General features: G+C 42.7%; 1 protein-coding gene across 1 annotated transcript in view; it reads right to left on the bottom strand.

The window, feature by feature from the left end:
* Nucleotides 1–12,694: 12,694 nt before the first annotated feature.
* The window catches only part of Lekr1 (leucine, glutamate and lysine rich 1), a 161,288-nt gene continuing 149,778 nt past the window's right edge, over nt 12,695–24,204 (bottom strand). The window contains exon 12 of the mRNA XM_076867055.2: nt 12,695–13,129. Within this exon, the coding sequence (XP_076723170.2) occupies nt 12,695–13,129 (435 nt within the window). The remainder of the gene's footprint in view (nt 13,130–24,204) is intronic.

The following is a 24,204-nucleotide window of genomic DNA, read 5'->3' as shown; positions in this document are numbered from 1 at the left end:
TATAACTTTCTTAAGTTTATAGCTCTAATCCTTTTCAAGTTCAGGCACATGGCTTGTCTCCTGAAATATTGAATGAGCTTCTTTATATTTTTTCATAATTGGATTTTCTTTTACATAATGAATGTGCATTTCATATATAGTCAGAAAAAAATATTATAGATAGTAAGGCTTCAGTGCACGTGTGCCGAGATGCCTACATCTTCAGGATATTTATGGCAGCAATATTACTGTGCATGGAAAGGTGAGGTCTGCATCCTCATCTTTGAAATGGGACTTTTCAACCAATGTGTGTTGTAGAAATGATGCCAGGTGACCTCTGAGCTCGGCCACAACATCTACTTCGTCTGCCAGGAACACTTGATGCTGAAGTTCTGGACATCATGGAAGAGGCTGACAACCTCCATGGCTGTGTTGGATGGGCCGGATGCAGGTCAGCTGAACCTGTGTGCAGTCCAGGGGCCAGCGCATTAGTGAGGAATGCCTCTTGAAACTGGATGCTTTTGGACCCCTGCCATCTGAGTCTCCTCCAACTGGAGTCCCAGACAACATGGAGCAGGGCCGAGCTGTCCATGTTGCGTCCTGCATCCTCACAGACTCCTTGAGCATCGTGAGATGTGGCTGTTTATGCTACTAAATTTGGGGTTGTTTGCTAGACAGCAAGGAATTCCAGATACCAAAACAGTCCTACTCAAATTTCTGTAAAACTTAACTAATCCTTCCGGCTCTTCCTATGATCCCAAGCTCCAAGTTCAAATTAGCAACTCTTGTCTCCAAAAGTCCCTCTTCTCCTGAAAGTACTGGCTCTTACGTCTTTCCCCATAGATGGTAAGTCCCTCGGGGGATGCTGCTTCAATCATTTTGTGCTCTAGAGCTGCTGGCACAATGTCCAGCACAGTGAATCTAGCCACAGTCCCCCCAATCCCTTTTGCTACTGGTATAATGCACGGGAGAGACAGGCCACACATTTGCCCTTTGCCACAGAGGCTATTGGCGTGTCTGCCAGGCTCCTGGAATTCCAGCTGTCTCTGTGATTCTGGGCTGCGGCTGGGTATCACGATGGGATGACCACATACCCATGAAGTGTTCCAAGGGCCTTAGTCTGCGTGGCAAAATACGGCAGATTGGGCGGCTTAAACAACAGAAATGGATCTCTTCACCATTCTGGAGTCTGGTTGTTCAAGATCTGGGTGGGGGCAGGGCTGGTTTCTTGAGGCCTCTCTCTCTGGCCTCGCTGTGTCTTCTTGGCCTCGACTTCTGTGCCTGTCTGGTGTTTCCTCTTCACCCTTCAATGACACCAGTCCTACTGGATTAGGGTCCTACAGTTTGACCTTATTTAATTTCACCACTTTGAAAGCTTTATCTCTACAGTCATGTTAGCAGTTAGGGCTCCCACATATGTATTTGGGAGGGACACAAAATGTGTCCCTTAGCATCAAGAGATGTTGTGGGTCTGTAGCTGCTTAACTTCACAATGGTAGGTGCCAGTGGAAAGACACCATGAATGCAGATCCAGATTCCATCTATAAAGATTGATGCTGCTCTTGCTCTCAGATCCCTGTCAGTAATGACTGCCCCAGTGAAAAAGTCTGTGACAACCTGGCCCTCTCTGCAGCCAAGACGGGAGCTGCGCTTGGTTTTGCTTGACTTCTGGTGCAAAGGAAGGAAACATTGAGCAAACCCCAGAATCATGGTCAGCCCACTGGACAGTGCTGACTGCCAGGTGGGGCACCCCACTCTCACAGGCAGAGTGAATTCAGAAAGGGGTGTGGGAAGGGCCCTCTACAAGCAGTTGGCGTGATTCACGGATACGCAGAAAGCTGGGAGCTGGGCTCATGGACTGCTCTTCAAAATTTCCCTTCTTCAATTAACTCCTAGCACTGTCCTTTTTTGTCAGTTGTTTTTTTATTGCTTTATATCAAATTCTAAAACATGAGGGGTGGTGGTGGGGAAATAATCTTCTATTGACTTGGGACTATTTCACGTCCTCATCTGTGAGCTACAGTTCTGAGCAAGATGTGGAGCCAATATTCAAGGTCACACATTTGCCCTTTGCCACTCAAATTAGAGTGCACATGTCATGTGACTTTGGCCCATGTTTTCAGCTGGTCTTTGTCACACTCTGTATCTCCCCACCCTCTTACCTGCTTACTTCCACCATGTTTCCTGTTCTGACTCATGTGTCACTGAGGGGCACTTGACATCAGTCAGCTTTCCTTGCACAGAATGTAGCGTGTTCACCTGGTTACCACCCTGCCTGTACGGAGTGTCCAGCATTAAAGGTTCTTTGTGAAAATTATTTCTGAAATACATTTCCTCCACCAGTTGCAACTGGTGAGAATTTCGCTCCAAAGTGTGAGAAGGCCTTATCTGTGCGTAGCACTGTAAAGCCCTCAAGATGTTTATCTCCCTGAACTGTCTACAGGTAGGAGAGATTCAGTTTGCTCAGGGTTCTTGTTTTTGACACAAAGACAAATATCCTCTCCTGGGCTATCCTTCACAAATCAGTGATTCATTTAAAACAAAACAAAACAAAAAACCTTTCAGGTTGCTGGATTTTCCAGGTAGAATGAGCCCATCTTGCTTTCTTCATGAATTTTATTATGTTCTTTCTCTCCTGCTTCACTTATGAAAGGAGGTCTAATTATTATCTTTATGAGTCAGATTCATAGCTCAGCACCTGCTAGAAAATTAAAAAATATTTTCCCCACATCACATTCCAGCGTGAGGCCCACGGCTTGCCTGCCATGGCTGTTGCTCACTCATTTGCCAAAATGACTCCAGCGTAGGCTTAAAAAGCCACAGCGATAATGGAAAGCAATGACTAGAGACATTTCCAAATGTCACTACATAAAGATAGTAACGCGAACTTGATAAACTCAGGGTTTTGTTTCTTTAGATTGCTCACAGATGAATGCAGGAGAGTGCACCTCTCCTGGCACGGCAGGGACGGCAGCAGGTGTGGCGCTTGGCAGTCATCCTCTTCAACAGCACGGCAGGCAGAACGAGGGCCCAGGTGCAATTCAGTAGGCGCTGACTCTGTACAGGGAGAGTCGACGTTGGCTTAAAATAAGTGCAGGAGAAACTCAAGTCATGACAGAGCAACTGCCCACTTGAAGGCAGAGTGTGTGATAAAAACCTGTGCCATCAATGTCTGGCCTAGCTGCTGTAAAAACAGAGAAAGGTCACAACCACTCCCTGCAGACAAAAGTGTTGCTTTTGACCGATGGCAAATAGAAGGTGTGTTGGAGCCTCAGCCTGCTCCATCCATGGCCAGTTCTGCAGCGATTTCTAAGGATGTTTCTGCACAGGGCCTCCTGGGAGTTACCTTGAGAGAGAAGCACATGCAGCCAGTCACAGGCTGGGACAAGCAGCTCAAGCTCTGTTCACACCCGCCTACCTGCAGCATCACCTCCTGCCTTGGCAGCCACTAAAGGGACAAAAGAACAGGGAGGCAGTCCCGTCCCAGTCTATGTCCTATGGTTACAGGCAATGAAATCCTACTTGAGGTTTATAGGAGGAGATCTCATTTAGCATTTGGAACCAGCCTGGCCCTCCCTTGGCTTTTTGAATGAACTTATAATTACCTGTATCTGAAAAATCAAAAAAAGGAGCATTTCAATTAAAGTGCTCCCAAATGTTTGTATAATAAGCTAGAGGGGCAAATACAAACCCTCCCTGGGAAAATGCAAGCTCAGTGTGGGTTTCCTATAAAGAAAGGTCAAAGGAACACATAAGTTCCCATTACAACATTCCCCCAGCCCTGAAGACACAAGGAGACAAAGCACCATGAGTGGGGACCAGCAGAAACAGGCAGCGAAATCAGACCTATAAAGATCATCAGATACAGAATATAAAATAAGTAAGTTTAATATGTGGAAGGACAATTTGTGAGCAAAGAAAAAGAGAATTTTAAAAATCAGTGGCTGGGTATGGTAGTACATGCCTATAATCCCAGAAGCTCCTGAGACTTAGGAAGGAGAATCACTAGTTCAAAGCCAGCCTCAGCAAAAGCGAGGCACTAAGCAACTTAGTGAGTCCTGTCTCTAAATAAAATACAAAATAGGATTGGGGATATGGCTCCATGGTAGAGTGACCCTCAGTTCAATCCCCAATACCCCCCAATCAAGCAGACTGAATAAAAATTTAATAAAACTTACAGAAAAGGGAAAAATGACTTCAGGAAGAAAGGTTATAAGGTCAGATGCAGGAAGCTTTGAGATGCAAGAAGAGATGAGCAAAGAATTGAGTTGAAAAAATGAATGGAATGTTGGGTAAACACTGACTACACATAATGGTAATATGTTATTTTTAATTTACAGGGTCAAAAAAGAATTCAAATACTTGTCAAAATAAAACATGAAGTGGAAGGGAGTGAAAAATCGTCAATAAGCTATTCAAAGGTGCACATGTTATTTGAGTGGATCACCAAGAAATTGTGAAGGAAGACTATGAAATATGGAAGGGAGACTATCAGAAAAGGAGCAGGGTGAGGGGGTAAAGGGGGTGGAAATGGTCAAAATATGGTACGGGTGTGTACGGATATGAAGCCCATTATTCTGTATAATTAATATGCACTAACTTAAAAAATACATTTGGTGGGTTGAGGGGGATATATATGCTTGGAATAGCAACACATATTTTTTTCAAAGAAAGAAATTAGCCTTTAAAGAAGCTTGTTCAGATGACCAGAGGGTAACCTAATCATACCGTAATCATCATTCCCAAAGGAGCAGGAGATGGACAAGGGCACAAGCAAAAGAATAAACAGGAAAAGATGGCAAGATGGGGAAACCGAGACTCAGAGAGCCCCCGAGGTAGAGATAAATCAAAGGAAGAGCAGTAGATGAGCTTCAGATCCGCACTCTGACAGAACAGTGGGAGTGTGTGATGCGCTGAGGTTGGGGCGTTGGATCACCATGCAGCTAATCACCAGCAGGCTGTGTAAATGGCCTTTGAGAACAGAAGGCTCCGTTCCACGAGGACCCTTCCAGCTCTGAAGACCTGCATCTCAAAAGGACATTTGCAGACAACTTTTCAGAGCACTCTTAAGGTTGCTAAATTTAACTTGAATTTACTGTTGTAAACCTGGGCCTTTGATTTCACTGCCACGTTTTTCTTCTGAACAGCTGTATTGCTATTGACTCTTTCTCTTTTTCGCTTGTATTCAGGAAGCCCTGGTTTGTTTTGTTTTGAAAGTCTTGGTTTTTCTATCTCTTGTCAGTTTTCATTAATCAGTTTTGTGTGGGGATGTGGGATGGCCCAGGGCTCCTGTGTGCTAAGATGTGCTCTATCACAGAGCTGCAGCCCTTGCCTGTGCCCTTCTCACTTTTAAGGTTAGACTTAGGGCATTTTCTGGAAATAAATCAGCACAGGACCTAAAGACTGACTGCAGAAAAGGAATAGGAGGCCTGCAGTAATCCACCTCCACCAGATGCAAAGTAACTTCCTAAAAGTCCCAGAAGATCTCAAGGTCCTTCAGATCTCTTTTTCTATGTGCTACTTTCTTTTGTTCTGTACTGCAGTTTCTATAGTTCCTAAGTTGGGTTTGTTGTTCTTTTTCTTGAATGTTCTTGTCCAGAGAGAGGGTACAGAGATGTCATCCAGTTTGCTCTGGGGCAAAGGTCACTTCTTTTTCAGAGACACAGCTGGAGGGTATGGTGATACCCCATCGATCCTGCCTATTCCCAATAAGGCTTTGCCACTTATTCACTGTGCCTCTTGGATGAGCATCTCAGCCTTTTCAGCCTGGGCTCTCCCATCTGCAGAGGAAGCTAATGAGATGTGACCTCATAGGCCTCAAGTCCGGGGCCTCCTGCAGGGCGCTCATCACCTGTGGGCACCAGCGGTTAGGGTACTACTGTCCCAGGATCAGCTGTGTTCCTGGGACTCCGCTCCCCATGCTGCAGGTCTGGTGTGCCCTGGAGTTCCGCTCCCAGGACATGCCCCCCTCACCTCTGCCTCCCTTGCTTCGTACTCACTTCCTCCCCAGCCATTTGAAGGATCTGCCGACTCACACTGTTCCGAAGCCTAGTGGCCTTGAGGTCTTGAAGGGGCAGCACCACTGGGCACAGCAGAGGGACCCATATCTTGCTACCTTGTGGTCCTGTGCTGGGAGGGGTGGAGCCTCTTCTTTTTTATCACAAGGTCTTAATGGGACAGGGAATGGGCTGCCACCCCAAGACCTGTTGGCCAGATGCCAAGCCATCATACCCTTGGAACACAAAGTGAGGGGCCAGCCCAGGCAAGGAGGGCTCAGGTCTTTTCTCTTCATGCCTTTTTGGTAGTGAAGAAAAATCCCTGCAGTGAAACCCTGCTCTCAGCTTGAGTCGGCTTAGGGAATACCACGGTCTCCATTTACACACACTTAGCTGGGGCTAAATTATCCCCCCAGGAGTGCCACAACTAAAGCCAGAGATGGTGAAGAAAACTGCTGAGATGATATCCTCACCATGTTTCCAAGCAAACTCAAAACATGTATGAGAAGATGTGCATGCTAAACCCCACAGTATTAAACAAGGTTATATTATATCTTTTTTGGGGGTACTGGGGATTGAACTCAGGAGCACTCAATCACTGAGTCACACCCCCACACCCTCATGAGCCTCCTGCCTCAGTCCCCCAAGCCACTGGGATTACAGGCGTGTGCCACTGGGCCCGGCTTATATTATACCTTTAATGACCGAGTTTTAATAGTGTATAAACATACTGTTCTCCCCATTAAAAGTTTGGCAGCTTTCACACTAATGAGGTCAGAAGCAGCATAAATAATAAAACGAGCAATTCATAAGGATTTTGTAGTTGGCTGGTTAAGGTGGCACATGCCTATCATCCCAGCAGCTCCGGAGGCTGAAGTAGGAGGATCTTGAGTTCAAAGCCAGCCTCAGCAATTTAGGGAGGCTCTAAGCAACTCAGTGAGACCCTGTCTCTAATTAAATACAAAATAGGGCTGGGTATGTGGCTCAGTGGTTGAGTGCCCCTGAGTTCAATCCCCAGTACCAATAAATAAATAAAATAAAGATTTTGTGGTTGAAATGCAGTCAAGATCCTGTATTCAGCCAAAGTGGATGCCCTCAGACCCAGCTGACACCCTATTTTGTGCCTGTCTGAGTTCCCAGGAGGGATGGGCATGGCTGTACCATGAGTAGAGTGTGCCTATGAAGCTGCCATTAGAAACATCTAAAACATCAGTAACAGTAGCAGCAATACTCTCTGCCCACATGCTACCAAGAGGCACCAAGTCCAGTTTAAAGCAGCAAGTTGCAGGTGTTTCCATGGACATTTCCAAGGCTCTCAATATACGAGCAGAACAAGCTCTGACAGCTATGGGGCTGTATCTGAACCATCAGTCATAACATTAAAACATGGAAAAATTTTTCCCAGCAAATAAGGCCATCTGTCCTACCAATGTACTATGTCCAGGGCTAAAATGGTAAAAACAAGCATAAGCTCTTTTCTCTCAAATCAATGAGTTGTGTAAATTTGGGGATATTTTTTCCCCCAGTACGGGGAATTGAATGCAGTCTCGCTGCATTGCCGAGGTTAGCCTGAAACTTGCGATCTTCCTCCCTTAGCCTCTGAGCAGCAACCATTATAGAAATATCAATAACTTGATGAATAATTTTTGACTCAGAATAACTATGTTAGCTACACAAAATTTACACCTCCCTGACCTCAACTCAGTCTTCATGGCTCTGCACTACTTTTACTGCTGCCTGGGGCTGGAAATTGGAAACTTTCATCTTAGTGATTCTTGATCTGCCTTAGACTCCATAAGGTGGATGGGCTTGGTCAGATGAGGTTTCCTCAGTTCAGATACCAGGTGGAGCATGGATGGATGTCAGAGGGTTTGGGACCTGTGGCTTTCCTCTTCTAGCCATAGTCTTGTCAAAGTATGCAGTGGAAGTGCAGCTTGGGGAAAGAATGACAAAGCTTCCTGAGAGAGGCTGACTCTTGGGGATGGCCCTGGGCCAATGCATTCAAGGCTCTTCTCGGTGTCTGCCTAGGCCTTGTGAGCTGCAGAGAAGAGAATCTTTAAAACGGGCAAGGCAGTGCTGCTTAGGGAAGTTCTTTTAAGGGTAACTAGAAGTTTTAAACTATTAACATTCAATTTTTATCTAGTATACTAGAGAAAAGTTCAATGAGACCTTTCTCCTTGTTGCATATTATTCAATACAGCAGTTAAAATGATTTAATTAGAGGCTTTTTAAATGTTTGTTACAATTCAGTAAAATCTTCATCTTAAAATATTTACCATTTTTGTCTCCAAGTAATACAAAGTAAATAAGATCCCTCAACAAACCAATTATTTTTTACTCTACCTTTATTTTTCACTAAATGCAAAGAAAAATAAATCGATTCATCTCATCAAGAATGCATTATTATTAGAATTGAACTTTTATGCTTACTAATCATTTACCAAAATTCATAACATATATATTTTATTTCAAATAGTAGAATGGCAATAACTACTGTAATAATAATTCAATCCATAAGAACTTTACCACATAATCCATGTTTTTTTACAATCATAAAATGCCTTAAAGTAACAATTTTATTTTGTAAGTACCAATATTTGTAACAGACTTACTATTTTTACAGTATATTTTGCAGCTATTTAAATTTATAATTAAATATATTAGCTATCATTCTAAAAACAGTTTTTAAAAGACATTTTTTGGTACATCAGCAAAAACACTGCCTTATGACTCTGAAGAGAACCTGTGGGGTGAGTCCTTAGATGATCACTACTGTTAAGTAAGGTGGGAATTCCTTTTTCTCTAGCTCACCAAAAGGACATCTCTCCCTTTTCATACTGAGCATTATGTACCAGTAGGAAAAATAAAAGATTCCAGTTCTGAGATCCTTTGAGATTTCAGCTTAAACCTCAAATATACTACTTTAAAAGTCTGGTAAAAGGGGATGGGAGCTCACCTTCCCTGGGCTTTAAGAAATCCTGCTTTAAATCAGTGAAAAGAAGTAGTCACTTGAATCTTGGCAATGACCTTAATTCCCTAGAAAAACAAGGTTCTGGGTAGAAAATTACAACTGTAGAACTCATTGACTTACGAAGACAGGAGACAGAGGGCATGTCTTTAGATTTATGTTTCAGAACATGTCGAGCCCGCTTGGGAGAAAGAGTGGTTTATCTGGCCATGGTGCAAACCCAAAGCCAGGTGTTCATATCATCCAGCAAACAAATGCCTTTCCAGTGTTAAGTCCTTTCACACAAACTTCTTATGAAAGTATCTATTTAAAGATACTTTCATATTTAAAATTCTTTAATTTCTAATTATATAAGAATTATTGACTTTGAATGAACTCTAAGAATAACTAATAGTAGTAAATAATCATACAAGCTATATACAGTACTAAGAATGTTAATAAAGGGTATTCACTAATTTTTTAATGGTTAAATGGAATGAAGCTCTTTCATTATTTTCTTGATTCAAGATATCAAGAGATGAACTGGATGATGCTTACGAGCAGATTAGCAGAAGGCCTTGTGTTACATGCAGATTTGAAGTGGAGAATTGGAACTGAATTCCCAAACAGCCACTGTTTGTTCTGCTTTTAAAATAAACTGCTCTAGATGTAATTCTGCAAGTTGTAGTATTACATTCAAGTGTTTTAGAACTACTTTCAGGAGAATAATGGTATTATACTATTTTCTTCATAATTCTAAAGTTATCTAAGCACTCTGTTTCACAAGTCTTAAAACACAAATATTCAAATATATGCTGTTGTTGATACCGGTGATGAGAATCAGAGTGGAGTCCCATTTCTCTGATGTGAAGATTGAACACCTGAGAAACACCAAGGCAAGTGTAGAAAGCAAGTTTTATTTAAAGGACACAATAGAGATAGACTTCTCCAAAGAGAAGGGGCCACAGAGCTGAGTGTCTGAGGAAGTGGGGGTGTCCTGCCCCTTTTATACCTTTTAGATTTCTTTTGTTCTCCTGTCTTTCCTCCCCCATCCTGACTATGTGACTAGTGACCATAGGGTGGGCCAAAAGGTAGAATGATCCAAGGGCAGGAACAAAGCCACCCAGGGGTATCTGGTATCGGCAGGAAGGAAGTGGACCAGAGAACATTAATTAATAAGCCCTTGCAGGGAGGAACAATTCCCTGGAGGCAGGCTACCTTCGCAACAGGTGGAAGAGGGTTAAGGCCTCTGGAGGTATTAGCATTTTACTCCCTTTCCTTTTGAATCTGCCCCTATCTTCCCCATGACACTTGCCTACACTGACTGTCCTTTTGTCCCCCTCTTGGCCTCAACATAACATTGAAGTTTAAGATTATTCAGTGAGTTGCCAGTGATAGAAACAAAATCGTTTAAACAACTAACATCAAATCTCTAGCTCTGTTCAGGGCCAGAGTCTTGGGTGCTGATGGAAGATATTCTAGGTTCTTCTGAATGGAAACGGACTTCCTTTTGCCAACAGATTTCTGGGAGATTTACCGATTCACAATGACAGGGTAGAAAGGCCAAATGTGAGTGCCCATGTGTTAGATGTCAAGCAAGGTTAAAGTAAATGAAAATACTGTTTTGTTGAGCCATGGAATCACTTCACCGATACAGAAGTGGAACATAACAACCTTACTGCAGATCATGATTCTGTTCTCAGAGTGCTCGGTTACAGAATCACTCACTGTAAAGCAAGAGCCTGACAACAAACTGAGGAACCAGGCTTTGCATTGCTAGTCTGCACCTTGCTGTAGAAAAGCTACGTGTAAGTCTTCTAATCCAAATATGGCCACTATTGAGGGAAGAAACCCATTGTAGCCCTGCAGTTCCTGAAAGGGGTGCTGCAGCTGCGAGACTGAAGCCGCAAGGCCCCTGGTCACAAAGCCACCATCCCAGGCACTCCTCAGTGCTGTTACCAGCTTCTGCCTCTGCCTTATGTCACTAGCACTTGTGATTGAAATAAGCAAACGACAGGTCAGAGACAAGGAGGTATGGAGCATGATCCTGGCATTTCACAAGGTGGTATCAGAGATGCACCAACAACATCTCTTAAGAAATACAAAATTTATTTTAAAGTTCCTTAGAAAAAAAAAAAAATCTAACTAGCAAATCAAACCCAAACTCGTTACTGTGGTTATTCTTCCTTATTAAATTTCCTTCTGATGCAAATTTAAGTTTAAAAAAGTAAGCACCCTTAAAGAAAAACACTATACATGCACAGGTGCTACTAATAACTCACAGTGAAAGCTTGGAAAGCTCTTGTGAGGTGGAAAGACTGGGCTCAGTGACAGGCGGTTCTGTCACCAACCTCTTTGGGCATCCACCCCTTATGTTAAAGAGATGGTGAGGGTGACCTGTTGGTGAGCTGTGCTCACTTGTCAAATGCCATTACCAAGAGCAAGAATCTCAAGTTAGTATCAAACTCTAACACGAATGCTGTCCTTGAACAAGTGGGGATATTAGTGGATCTCATGTGGATTTTTTTTTTTTGCAGGGGGAAGTTTAAAATACTCTATTGGTAGGTCAGACTAATTCTTTGAAAGACTGGAGATAAACATGATTTTGCTTGGTGACTCTACCCTTTATACACATGGGAGAGATCCCAAATACCTTTGGATTCTCTCATCAATGGAGTAGCCAACTAGGAGACATTTTATACTATATTTCATATTGCTATTATTCTAATATGTGAGAAGGAGGTTTGAATGTCCATGGAGGACTGTAGTCAGAGGAAAATAAGTCAATTTTTTAAAAAAGAAAATATGGGAAAAAAGATAGATGAATATTAGTCGAAGGTAAAGAATTATGTTTTAAGACCAGGAGGAGCCTGAAGCCTTAAAATAACTTAAAACAGCTCAGCTGGTTTCTGGCTTTACTTTTTCACTCTGAAAACAGAAAGCGTGTTACCAGTTCCCATTTTCATGGGTAATAGAATTTGAATCCCAAGTGGGCTCTGTTTCCTTTACTAAGCCACCTCCACAACGTTCTCCACAGCTGGAGGATAAGCATTTGATCAAAACCTGACTCTGCGTGCCAACAGCATTATATGCAGAAAATTTCTACCCAGGATTATTTTCATGGCCCAGGCTTCTTAAAGTAAAGAAAACTCCCTGTCCTGGAATTGAGATGTCATCGCTGGCCCTGGACGGTCCCACCACTTAGGGAAGACCCTCCTGGAGTTTTTCCATCATTACTTCTGACCCAGCCGGAATAGAACCCACTAACCAGTGGGCTGCAGGCTAAAGGACAGGTTCTGCAGCTGAACTAAATATTTTGGAAATCATCTAATTAAGGACTAAAATACTGTCTTTCTCTATTCTGAGTACTTCTATATACATTTAACCTATTTAGCTCAACAAACACACACTAATAAAACCAATGTCATCTATTTTTTGGGAAAATGTCTACTTGTAATAGTGTTTAAAAAAAAAAAAGGAAGAAAGAAAAGATGCTATGGGTGACAATGTGTTCCCTGTGACCTCCGAAGTAGAGCACATTTAAACATAAATACACGGGCTTCTCTGTTGGCCTTCTGCAGTATCAACAATTTCATTATCGGTTGTGATTTCAAAGACCTCTTGGGAAATGTGACTTCACAGCATTCTGTCCTCCGACAGCCTACTGTTAGCTGTTCCCGTAGACATGCTTGATCTTGGCCTCAGTAGGTGCGGAGCCTGGCCCCCTGGAGGGGTGCCTGCGCCCTATGCAGAACTCCTGTTTTGGGACCAGTCACTGCCGACTCAGCCTCCTCCAAAGAGTGGCGGCCAGCCTCTGTGAGGACGCTCGGGCCCTGGGCAGCTGCTGCTGGGGGAGCGCAGGCACACTCGAGCTGACCGCCCTGCTGGGCTTACCTGCGGGTGGGGAGATGGAGCGTCTGGACGCTCCGGGCGCACTGGGGGTTCTGGGGGTTCTGAGTCCTCGTCCAGCGCGCAGTGCTGCACGGCTGCTGTCCCTGTGATCGACTGCCCGGCTGCTGTACCTGCGGTCGCCAGAGGCTGGGGCAGGGAGGTTCGGGCTGCCTCTACTGAGGGAGCACAGTGGCCGTGGCAGGCTTCCGCTGAGCTTCCTCAGCGCCAGGAGCTGTTCCCGGGCTTGGCTCAGGGCCTGCGTCAGCTCAGAGCGCTCTTCACACTCTCTGCGCACGGTTTCCTGAAGAAAGGTGTTCTGAAAAGAGAAGGGAGAGCAGCCCTGGCTTCAGACCATGCGCAGACTTGTGATGCTCACTGTCAGAGGTCTGTGCTCACATTGAGTGCAGCCACAAAGTGCCCTAGGAGAGCATCTGGTCCAACTCTTGCCATCTGCAGAAGAGCAACCAAGAGTCAGGGACCAAGAGTCTGAGTGGCCCTTGGATGGCAGTGGTGGGTCTGGGGACAGAGCCTAGGCCTTCTAACACCCACGGTAGTGGATTTTCAACTTCTGTGCCTTGGATTTCAGATAGTATGTTCTGCAGTGTGATGTCTAAGAGTTAAATCCATAAGATCATTAGAGACATTATAGTGAAGGTATGCTGCAGCACGTAAGACAAATAGATAAAATTGCTTGGATTTTAAGTCAAAAGAATAAAATCTATCAGCTATAGTATTTAAACAATAAAAATCAGTTATTTATGATACTTTCTTAATGAATTTTAAATTTAGATCATTTGCCATTCTATAAGATGGTATCCCAAAATAAAGAACACTATCTTCTGTTTTTAACTCCACTCAGCAATCATTTATCAAGTTACTAGAAGTTGTAGTGGGTACAGTCTATATCAGTCAGTTTCATGTTACTGTAACAAAACACTCGAGATAATTAACTTATAAAGAGAAAAGGGTTATTTTGGCTCATGGTTCTGAAGGTTTCAATCCAAGATCAGCCTATTGCTTTGGATCTCTAGCAAGGGTGGTACATCACTGTAGCAGTACATAGAGGAATAAACAGCTGAAGTCATTAGCCAGGAAATAGAAAGGGAGGACCAGTTGAGTCCCACATACCTTCTGAGAGCATCCTCCAATGACCTAAAGACCTTCCACAATGTCCTATCTCCCAAAGGTCCTACCTCCTCCCAACAGTACCAACCCTGGGGAACCAAGCCTTTAATACATAGGCCCTAGGAGATATCACCACCCAAACTATAGTATGGTCCTTGCCCTCAAGAAGTTTGCTGCCCGGTAAGTTTTTTTGTCCCTTTTTATGTCCCTAAGAGAGTTTGGACACAAGGGTATAAGTATGGAGCTTAAATAAGGAGACTTTTTAATAGAAAGTTAGAGCTGTCTGGATGACATCTGGAAGAGTTGATTTCACTTGGCAAGGATGCACCCAGCCACATTCAAGCTTGAAATGTGTAGCTGCACTAGACAACAGCAAGTCTCCTTCAAATCCTGAGATTCTACATGTCGAGTTGAGTAGTTACTCATCTTTCACCTCTGGAGTTCACCAAAATTCCTTCAAAGTCCTGGTAAAGATAGGTCTTGTGTCTCCCCAGTATCCTGACATTCACATCTGCAGGATGTTAAAACAGAGGTGAGAAAACAAGCAATTCAAAGTAGTCCTAATAAATGCACAATTAAAATGACTGCACTAATGAATTTATTGACTCAGATGAATTTCCAGGAGGTGAGCTTGTTTGTGAATGCAGTCCAGGCATTTCCAAGTCAGACTCTTGGTGAAAAAGATCCTCCCTAGGGGTTGGCTAACTCCCCTGCTGTCAGGGGGACTCACGCAAGAGCAGCAGGGAGAGCAGCAGCTTTCTGGATCAGAGTTTCTGTGATTATGGACAGAAGTCTACTCAACTCCAAATTTGGTAATCAGAATAGAAGAACATGGAGCAATTCCAGATGAGCACAGCAGTTTTCTATAAAATTAGTGGCATGTCTCCACACTTGCATATAGAATTTACAAATAAATGTGATTCATGTCTTCATGTACTTTTTCAAAATCATGGGCTTAAAAAAAATCATGAGCTAATCACTTGTTTCCAGTTATTGCTCTTTTGTATTTTTGGAAGAACCAGAGACCACTGGTGCATGTGGCTTTACTGCCTGGCTTTCACTCACTGTACCTGAAATACTGTTGAAAGGCAGGGAAAGGGTGGACAAGATGAATACGCTGCTGTCAGCTGTCATTTTATTTACTGCTCCCAACACTTACATTTGCCAAAGAAAGGCAATGCAGCTCAGACTGGCTTTGCAACCCCCTGAGAGCACCCCAGCTCTGAAGTGGTGGAGCCCTGCCTGGCCCCAGAATGCTGCTTCACACTGCCTGCAGGGGCCCAAATTAGTTGTCTGATTCACTGTATCAAGCAGGCAGGGTCCACTTTGTTCCCTTGAAGGAATAAACGTAAGACATTTCTTTTTCTTTTGTCCAAGTGCTTGAAACTATGTTGATCTAATTTTTTTTTTTTTTTTTAAAGTTAAGAGGAACACTCCAGGTGCCTCATGCTTCTTATCTTCTACTGGAACAAGCTGGCGAAATGTGTCTAAGTGTTTACACTGTTGGTAGGACTGAAAATTAGTACAGTTTCTATGGAAACCAGTGTGAAAGTTCCCTGAAAGACTAGGATTGGAACTACCATATGGCCAGCTACACTGCTCCTTGGTATCCACCTGAATGATTAAAGTCAGCATTCTGCAGGGATACCTACATTCCCAGGTTTACAGCAGCACAAATCACAACAGCCAAACTGGTCAATGGATGAATAGACAAGGAAAATGTGGTATATATACACCAAGGAGTTTTATTCAGCCACAAAGAAAAATGAAATTATGTTATTTGCAGAAAAATGGATGGAACTTGAGAACACTATGTTAAGCAAAATAAGCCAAACTCAGAAACTCAAGGGTCATATGTTTTCTCTGAAATAGAAAAAGGAAAGAAAGGTGAGGCAGGAATCTCAGGTAAAATGGAGGGAGATCAGAAGAATGGAAGAAAAGGACAGGGGAGGGAGGAGGGGCAAAGGGATGTTGGGGAGGGATATTGGCCCAATTATATTGTTACATCGAGTGCATGTATGAATATGTAATAGCAAATGCCACCACTATGTGCAACTATAATGCACTGACAAAAAAGAAAATGGAAAAAAATGTGTTGAAGTGATCAGAGTTAGGCTTTTAGTGAGTTAGGATAAAGAAAACCAAAGAAGGAATATATTTTATTAGAATAAATAAAAGAATACTATGGGTAGCAGCAAACGATGAGGTCAGGGAATCGTTGACATGAATGACAGGTGCAATTACATAAGAGGACCAAGATGGGGGCAGTGATGACAAGAGCTTTCACTTCAAGAAGAGCGAAATTCAGCCAAATTGCTAAAATTAAAGTCTGAAAGGGGAAAGGAACAGTGCCCTATAAAACATCCGACTGTGAGGCCCATAAAGCTGTCCTAGGCAAGTGACAAGGAGAAAATGGAGAGGTGGAGTGGATGGGCATGTCCCCAATGGCTGGCACTGTGGGCTGCATGCAGGCCCAGCCAGACCATCCTGCAGCTCCTGCCAGCCCTGGGGGGTCATCCAGAGGAGCACAGGGTGTGGCTGGGGCAGGGGAGGGCTACCCAGTTCCACGTGGAGTCGCTGCCCTGGAACTCATCCTTCTTCGAGGCTACTATTCTTGAGAATGAAGGATTATTTCTCTTTCTCTAGTATTTTCCAAACCAGGAAGAGCTTGGAACTGAAAACACCATGAAATCTTACGTGGATCTCATAATACCTTCATATCCTCTGCTGCTGCCAATACCTCTCTAAAATTGAGATCACAACTCAGTAGTGTCCAAGAGGCAGTTCAGAGGTTATAATATGTTCAATCACAGGGCAAATAAAATGGAAATAGAGCACTTACAAGTTTAGGAGATTGCTGCTTCAAGAGTGGAGTGACAGGGTGGGACAACAAGACATGTGAATATGGCCAGAGTCAGTGACACATTAGTGGAAAATTCCATCATCCAAGAAAAGAATCATCACTGTGGTTAAATTTTTTTTTTTTCTACAATTTAGGCAGGAGATAGGCTGGTACAGCATTTTAATTCGTGTTTTCACCAACAACGTCGGAAACCATGTTCGATAGAATATGTTCCGTAAAACTGAAAGCTGGCTGGGTGCGGTAGCGCACGCCTGTAATCCCAGCAGCTCAGGAGGCTGAAGCAGGAGGATCACGAGTTCAAAGCCAGCCTCAGAACTCAGCAAGATCCTGTCTCTAAATAAAATATAAAAAAGGCTGAGGGTTAAGTGTCCCAGGTTCAATCTTAGTACCAAAAACAAATCAAAAGAACCCAGAGAACTGCAGGCCACGTAAGAACCACAGGGCGGCCGCCACACTCTGTGTGTTCTCAAGAAAGCTGTCTGGTCATGTTTTACCACAGCAAGGCCAAAGCATGTGGCTGGAGTGCAGCTGAATCCCAAAGTGGAAGTGAGAGGGGGGCTTAGGCCAGGTGAAGGCCAGCGGTCTCCAGGCAGAGTGGGCAGCAGGTGCCAATGCTAGGTGAGAGGCACACCTTGCAGTGAAGCATGGCTCAGTGTGACTTGGACAAGCGCACACAGCAAGGCCAGGCCAGGACAGAGGCAGGGAGCAGCCAGCAGGCCAGGTCCTGAAGGGACTCGGCAAACTGTTAACCCCAGAGCCCTGACTTTGTCCCGAGGGTCACGTGTAGTCAGGGAGAGGCTGACATCAAACGGGGGCTGGCAAGGTCCACCTGTGTGGAAGGAAGACCCCTGCCAGCTCTGTGGGAAATGGCCTGAGAGGCGCAGGGTAGGAGGCAGGGACACAGGAGTTGCAGGTTCTCGTGCAGAGGTTCCTTTCCAAGAGACCCTGGATTAGGGTGGTCTATGGGAGAGCGAGATTCCTGGGTCCTTAGACTCTGCTGATCGGTGGCCAGCATAATTGACAGATACCGTGGCAACATTTCCAGATAAAGGCTATGATGAGCTTAAAATATGGCTTAATTGCACTCCCTCTGAGTAGGTAAATGTCAAGATGAAAATATAAATTAGCTCACCATCTGTTTTAAATTTCTAATATTAAAAAATGGCCAATCTCTCCCACTCTTGGCGGTGAAAGAATAGTTTATTTTTATGTTTGTTTTCATTTTTATCCTTAGAGACAGCTGGGTTTCCTTCTATTCCAAACACAGTGGAAGAGGCACGAGAAGGCTTAGTGGGGTAACTCGATCATCCTGAAGGTGAGACTCCTGTTTGTGGTGTTCCAGAATCAGCTGTGCTGGGCATGATCTGGGGGGAGCAGGCCAGGAAAGCAAGTCCTGGGAGAAGAATAAGCACAGGTGCTGGCAACATTCATGCTTTACCCAGCGAAGTTCAGGTCCGTCATGGAACCATCAGGGCATGTAGTGTCCACCCACTCTAACTAGACAGGCTTCAGGGCAGTGGGTGGCCGGCCCACTGGGCAGGGGCTGAGGTGAAGGAAAATGTGTGGAAAGGTGTGGAAACCAGAAAGACAAGTGGGCGTTGGCAAAGCTGTGCCCTGATCCCATTCAAAGGCTTCTGTTCAACCACTGTGGTCAGCCCAAGAAGGAGAAAGGCTGCGGAAGTGGTCTTCTGGTGAGGCAGGAATGAGAATCTGAAGAAACTCTCAGGAAAGAAGCAAGATGGATGTCAAGCAGGTGGTTGTTGGAATTATATTTCCATGCTGCGAACAACAAAACCAACCATAGCCAACACACACGCTTCTACACTGTAGAAACTGGGGACAAGGATCCCTCAGCTGATGCATCTCAGCAGAGCTTCAGGATTGGGAGGAAAAGCCCATGAAGATAAGAGTCTTCAGGATTTACTTTTCTAAGTCAACAGTGCAACTTTAATCAGTACTTAATTAGTATTGTTGGGCACAGTTCTACACACCTGTAATCCCAGGGATTTGGGAGGTTAAGGCAGGAGGATCACAAGTTCCTGGCCAACCTCAACAAATTAGTGAGGTTCTCAGCAACTTAGTGACACCCTATTTCAAAATTAAAAATAAAAAAGGAAGGAGATGTAACTCAGTGGTAAAGTGCCTCTGGTTCAATCTCCAGTGTGTGTGTGTGTGTGTATGTATGTATGTGTGTGTGTGTGTGTGTGTGTGTGTGTGTATATATATATATATATATATATATATATATATATATATATAGATTGATTTAATTAGTATTAATTAAGCAAGACAAACACAACTCATCCACATTTCTTCTCATCTGTCAATGTCTAGACATATCCCTTTTCACAGGTGGTGACTCTGGGGCCCTTGTGCCTGTGCCCCAAGGCTAAGGCTCCCAGGTTCCCAGCTCACTATCCTCCCTTCTGCCTGCCAGGCTGACCCTGTTCCTGATCCTACGGGACCAGAGGCTAGAGTATTTCCTTATTCTCTCATACTTTGGGGGAGCACTGGTGACTGGCTATTTTTATTATGTCCAGAAGTTGAGAACATTTGATTGGTGATTTACTAACTGGTATAGTCTCTGTCTCATAGACAGAACCACCAGAGAAACATGCACCATTTTCTCCATTCTGGTTAAACATGCAAGTACAGTAAATGCATGCCCTAAAAACCAAGGAGGCCTCTCTTGAAAATTAAGCCTTTCGTGTTTGCAAATGCCACAAATTCTTAAGTGTTAATCTTTTATGGTTTATAGAAATCTATCCTTGCCAGGTTTATTCATAAACTTTTCTAAACAAAAGAGGTTTCTTAAAAAGAAAAAACAAAACAGATTTTCCATTTAGAAAATAAGTAAAAACACCAAAAAGTTTAAAATCATCCGATTCCAATATTTTAAAAAAGTCTATAAGAAGTGAAAGCCCTACCCATTCCGCCCTATCCCCCAGAGGGAACTGCTGTGACAGTGTGCAGACAGAGCCTTCCTTTCTTCTCTCTCTGTGTCTGTAACGCCATAGAGATAACTTACACTCCACTTATTTGTTTTGTAAACAAAAAGCCAGATCCAGAATACCAAGAGATGGTCAGGCAAACAGCATAAAGAACAAATAAAAACCATGGCCATGATGAGCACAAGGGCTATACTCCTTGAGCCACAATTCTGACATCCAGAAACTATGCAAAGAAAAATTTTGTAACTCATTATTCTCGTTGGTACAATCTGAGTGGATGAATAGGAAGCTAGCTAGTTCTTCTTGATGACATTAAGTGTGAACCCTCGGATGTCTCACTGTGGAAATGCTGATATCACTGCAGGGGAGGGCTGCTCCAGATCTCTGGGGGCGTCTGTACTCTGCTAACTTTTTGAGACTCAGAATCATTTTAATTCCTTACCTGTCTGAACCTTAGACTTTCAGATAAGAGTGTGGACTGGCATAAGCTGTGTGCTCCCTTCTTTAGATAATTTCTTTCCCAGGGGGTCCTTAGTGTCTTTCCCTGGTTGTCCGCCTGCCTCTGTCGCCATTGCTGACTCTCCTTTTAATAGCCTTTAAAAGATGGAACGCCTGTTCCCAACCCCCTCTCCATTACCTCATTCCCTGGGTGATCTCACTCATTCCCAAGCATCAGCTACTGACTCGGTATCTTCTATGGACGTGGAGCCTCTGGGACGCCTTCATGGCTGATGCAGCAGGCACGCGAACGCCAGCATGTCCCTATGCTGGATGACATCATGAGACAGCTATCTCATGGCTGCTCGGCTGTGAACGTTATCTGAAGATGAGGGTTTGGCCTCTCATTCCAATCCTAGCCGCACACAACCTACTCTCCATCCTCACACTGTATTTCCACCACAGCTGCTGCCGTCCATGTTGGTCCATGTGGTCCTGGTGTCTGATATCATGCACACCTGAGCCAGAGGGGGTGCATCTGCCTGCACCCCCTTTCCAGAACTCTCCTCCCAGGGCTACCGTCTCATTGTTTATCTACATGTTTTCTAGGTGTTGAGTACTATTTTTAATTTTTTTTTTTTTACCAAACTCACATAGATACAAACATCCTCCCCAAATATTCAAGTACTCCATACCAGCTTTGCTCTGCTCTTGGAGATATTTCTAAGACTCTCCCCCACTCCTGCTCTGCATAGCCTGGTTGTGCTAGAAATCCACTGTGCAGCTGTACCCTCCTCCTAGGATCCCTTCTATCTCCCAGCTTGACCCTGATTCCCTGATCTCTACATTTCTCTTTTCTTAGTGACTACCTCACTGTAGTGTCACATTTCCTCTAGCAGCTTCCTGAAAAGGCTGCAAGGGAAGATCATTCATGAAGACCCCACTGTCTGGAAATACCCTTCTTTGACACTTAGGCTTGCTTGATAGTTTGGCAGGATAAGGAATTCTAGGCTGCAAGTTCTTTCCTTCAGAATCTGGAAGGCATTTTCTTTTATTTTCTACTGTGGTTGTTAAGGATTCTTATGCCATTTTGACCCTTGATCCTTTTAAAGTGACCTGCTCCCCATCTCTGAAGATTCTAAGTACTTGTGTTTCTCAACATAGCTTAGGGCACTGACATTTCATGACAAATGTCCTTGGGAGGCTGTGCTATGCACTCTCTGTTCTTGGCTATGTTCTTGAACTTAACTCCTGGGTAGTTTCCTTCTCTCCACTTCCTCTGTGCTCTCTTTCTGAATTCCTACAAGTGGGCGATTAGATGTTCTGGCTCAGTTTCCTAATTTTATTTTCTTCTATGTCTTTTTAAAAAATTCTATATTTTTTTGACCTCATAATTTTGATCCTACATGTGAGGTTAATGTTTTTGTTTTTTAAATCAAATATTTTATCCAACTTATAAGGTTTTTTTTTACACTCTGCTTTGTTCAGAGCCAATTTGCAAGGATTAGCTTTCAATCTAATAGATTTTACAAAGCTATAAGGCCTTTGCTTGTTTGTTCCATGTTTGTCCCGTCTGTGTGTGTGTCTTTGTGTATCGAAACTGTCATATAGATGAATGAGCTCACAAGTTAAAATTTAACAAATGGATACAAATACCTTTGGTTCCTGTGGTTTAAAAGGTTCAGTTGATATTAGGTATACAAATGAGTATGTAAATGTGTAAATCCATTATTTTTAGGATTTTTCTTCAACAAGAAAGAGGTGAATGTTGTTCAACACACCTGTCTGATACCTTGATTTTATAATCAATAAGTAAATTAGATTTGACATATATGGGATTAATCTTCATAAATATGTGTTAGAAGCATCTAACTAATTTTCAAAATTAAAATGTTAACTGTTAAATATAACATCAAGTATTCTTAACTTCTTGAATTCCATGGGGTGATAAATGTGAACATTGTGTTTTCATGATTGGTAAGCAAAGAGATGTGATTCTATGTACAAGAGGTCTAAAAGTTTCAACTGTGTTTCAATTAGAGTGCTGTAAATGACATACAGTATTTCTTCTGAATAATATAAATTCAGAAATTTTGTAAGGGTTGTTTCAGATTGTGAGCAAAAAGAAGGGTCAACAGATATGAAAGATAAATTAGAAGGTTCTAGATATGGAAATATATTTAGTAGAAGGAAAAAGAAAATGTTTCTGGGTAAGAAAGTCTTTGTGTGATGAAACACACAACATGAAGGTCTAAGTAAGTGATAAGAAGGTTTGTGTAAGTAAAGGGCAAATTTCATCAAGCTTATGAATAACTAAGTTGGAGATATGGTTGGCCATGGTTAATGCAAAAACACCCACTTTTAATAATGAAGAGATTTGGGGCAGTTTAGCTGAAGGAGTTTCTTTCCTTAATCCTTTTAAGTACTTTTACACACACATACCTGGGTTCCTAGCTATAACAATACAGTTAATAAAACAATCAGTTAAAGCTATTTAAGGTTTTTCCCTAAGGTCAAATACTAATGTACTGATATAAAACCAAGGTTTTAATCTATATGTTAAACTGACAAGAATTTCTCAAAACATTAATTTACTCTTAATATGTATTAAGTTTTATTCTTTGAAGCAAGTGGTCTTAAAGGAATTAAGATCTATGCAACACAGGTTACACAGTAACAACCATTATTTTCAAGTATTATACTACATTACAGAATCTTAATTTTCCTCTAAAAGCTAAACTTAGTCAATATAAAAATGTCATTATAGCATACTAAATATGTTCATGTCTTCCAGATATATTAGTCCTTAAAACAAAGGTTTAAAAGAACATTTTTATCAAGCTGGTGTTCTCCCAACTAAAGTTGTCTGTAGTGGTAATTTTAGATTAATAAGAATAGTAAATTTTATTGGAGATTTATGTATATCATTTAATGTTCTGTAACTTGACCTGAACCTTATGTTACTTTTTGCACTGGAGTAAAATTGTAAATGTATTTCTAAAAGATAACGAGAGCCTGAACTATTTAAAGGTTAATTTTGTGAAACATGAAAGCATTTTGCCACTTTCCCACATAAAAGGAAAGTTAAAAGCTCTTTAGCTTTCTTTGATTCATGTTTTAAATGTAATGTTATATTGTGTTAACTAACATTCGTATAGTCTCAGGAAACAATATATGCAAACTTTGTAAAATGGCACTTAAGAAAAAGGCAAAGATTAGCTTCAGAACTAGAACACTTTACCTAAGGTTTGCCAAGAGCAACTCCTTACCTGAGATAAGGCTCCATCTCCCACCTTACTGCATGTTACAATGCCTCCAAATAGGCTGGACTTCAGCTCCATTAAAAGTTGTGTTCAAAAGACTGATGTTTGTTGTAAAGATTACTGGGACCTCAAACAGGGATACAATGTATAACTCAGATAAAATTCAAGATAGCTATTACGCAAACTAAATATGTTTTTGCTCTTGTTAATTTCATTTTATATTTTCCTTGTGAAGTTTGTAACTGTTGTCTGTTAATGTTTTGCAGAGGTGTGCTTCAAGAGCACACAATCTGGGTTAATTTGAGGTAATAAGCCATTACCTTTTACAGAATAGACAGGATATAAGAGGCTAACTTCTAGTACTAATACAGACTCCAATTAATAGAAGAGGTAAATGACTGTAAGGTTATGGACATTGAAGTTAAAGCCCAGTACTCTTACTTTAAGATTGGTGAGACTGGCTTGCTGGATGTTTAAGACCAAGGCTGAAAGACCAAGGCTAAAACAAAAGGGCCAAGAAAACTAATATTTGGCTCCTGCCCTCTGAGTCAGCCTGAACCCAGGGAATGAGAGAACTTCTCTAAGGAATTTTGCAACTCTGGGCCACATTATCTCCCCATCAGGGAGATTAATGAACGACTGGAGAACAGAAAGCCAATCAGTGCACCTGCTGCAAAGAGGAGGGTCCCTGGAGAAGGGAGACACCCCTGATGCTTCCAAGGGAAGCCACCTCATCAAGGAGACCTTACCT

The sequence above is a fragment of the Callospermophilus lateralis genome, chromosome 10 (assembly GCF_048772815.1).
Source record: "Callospermophilus lateralis isolate mCalLat2 chromosome 10, mCalLat2.hap1, whole genome shotgun sequence".
NCBI classification, from domain to species: Eukaryota; Metazoa; Chordata; class Mammalia; order Rodentia; family Sciuridae; genus Callospermophilus; species Callospermophilus lateralis.
Note: the sequence above shows the minus strand (reverse complement) of the source record. Positions and strands in the feature narration are given on the sequence as shown.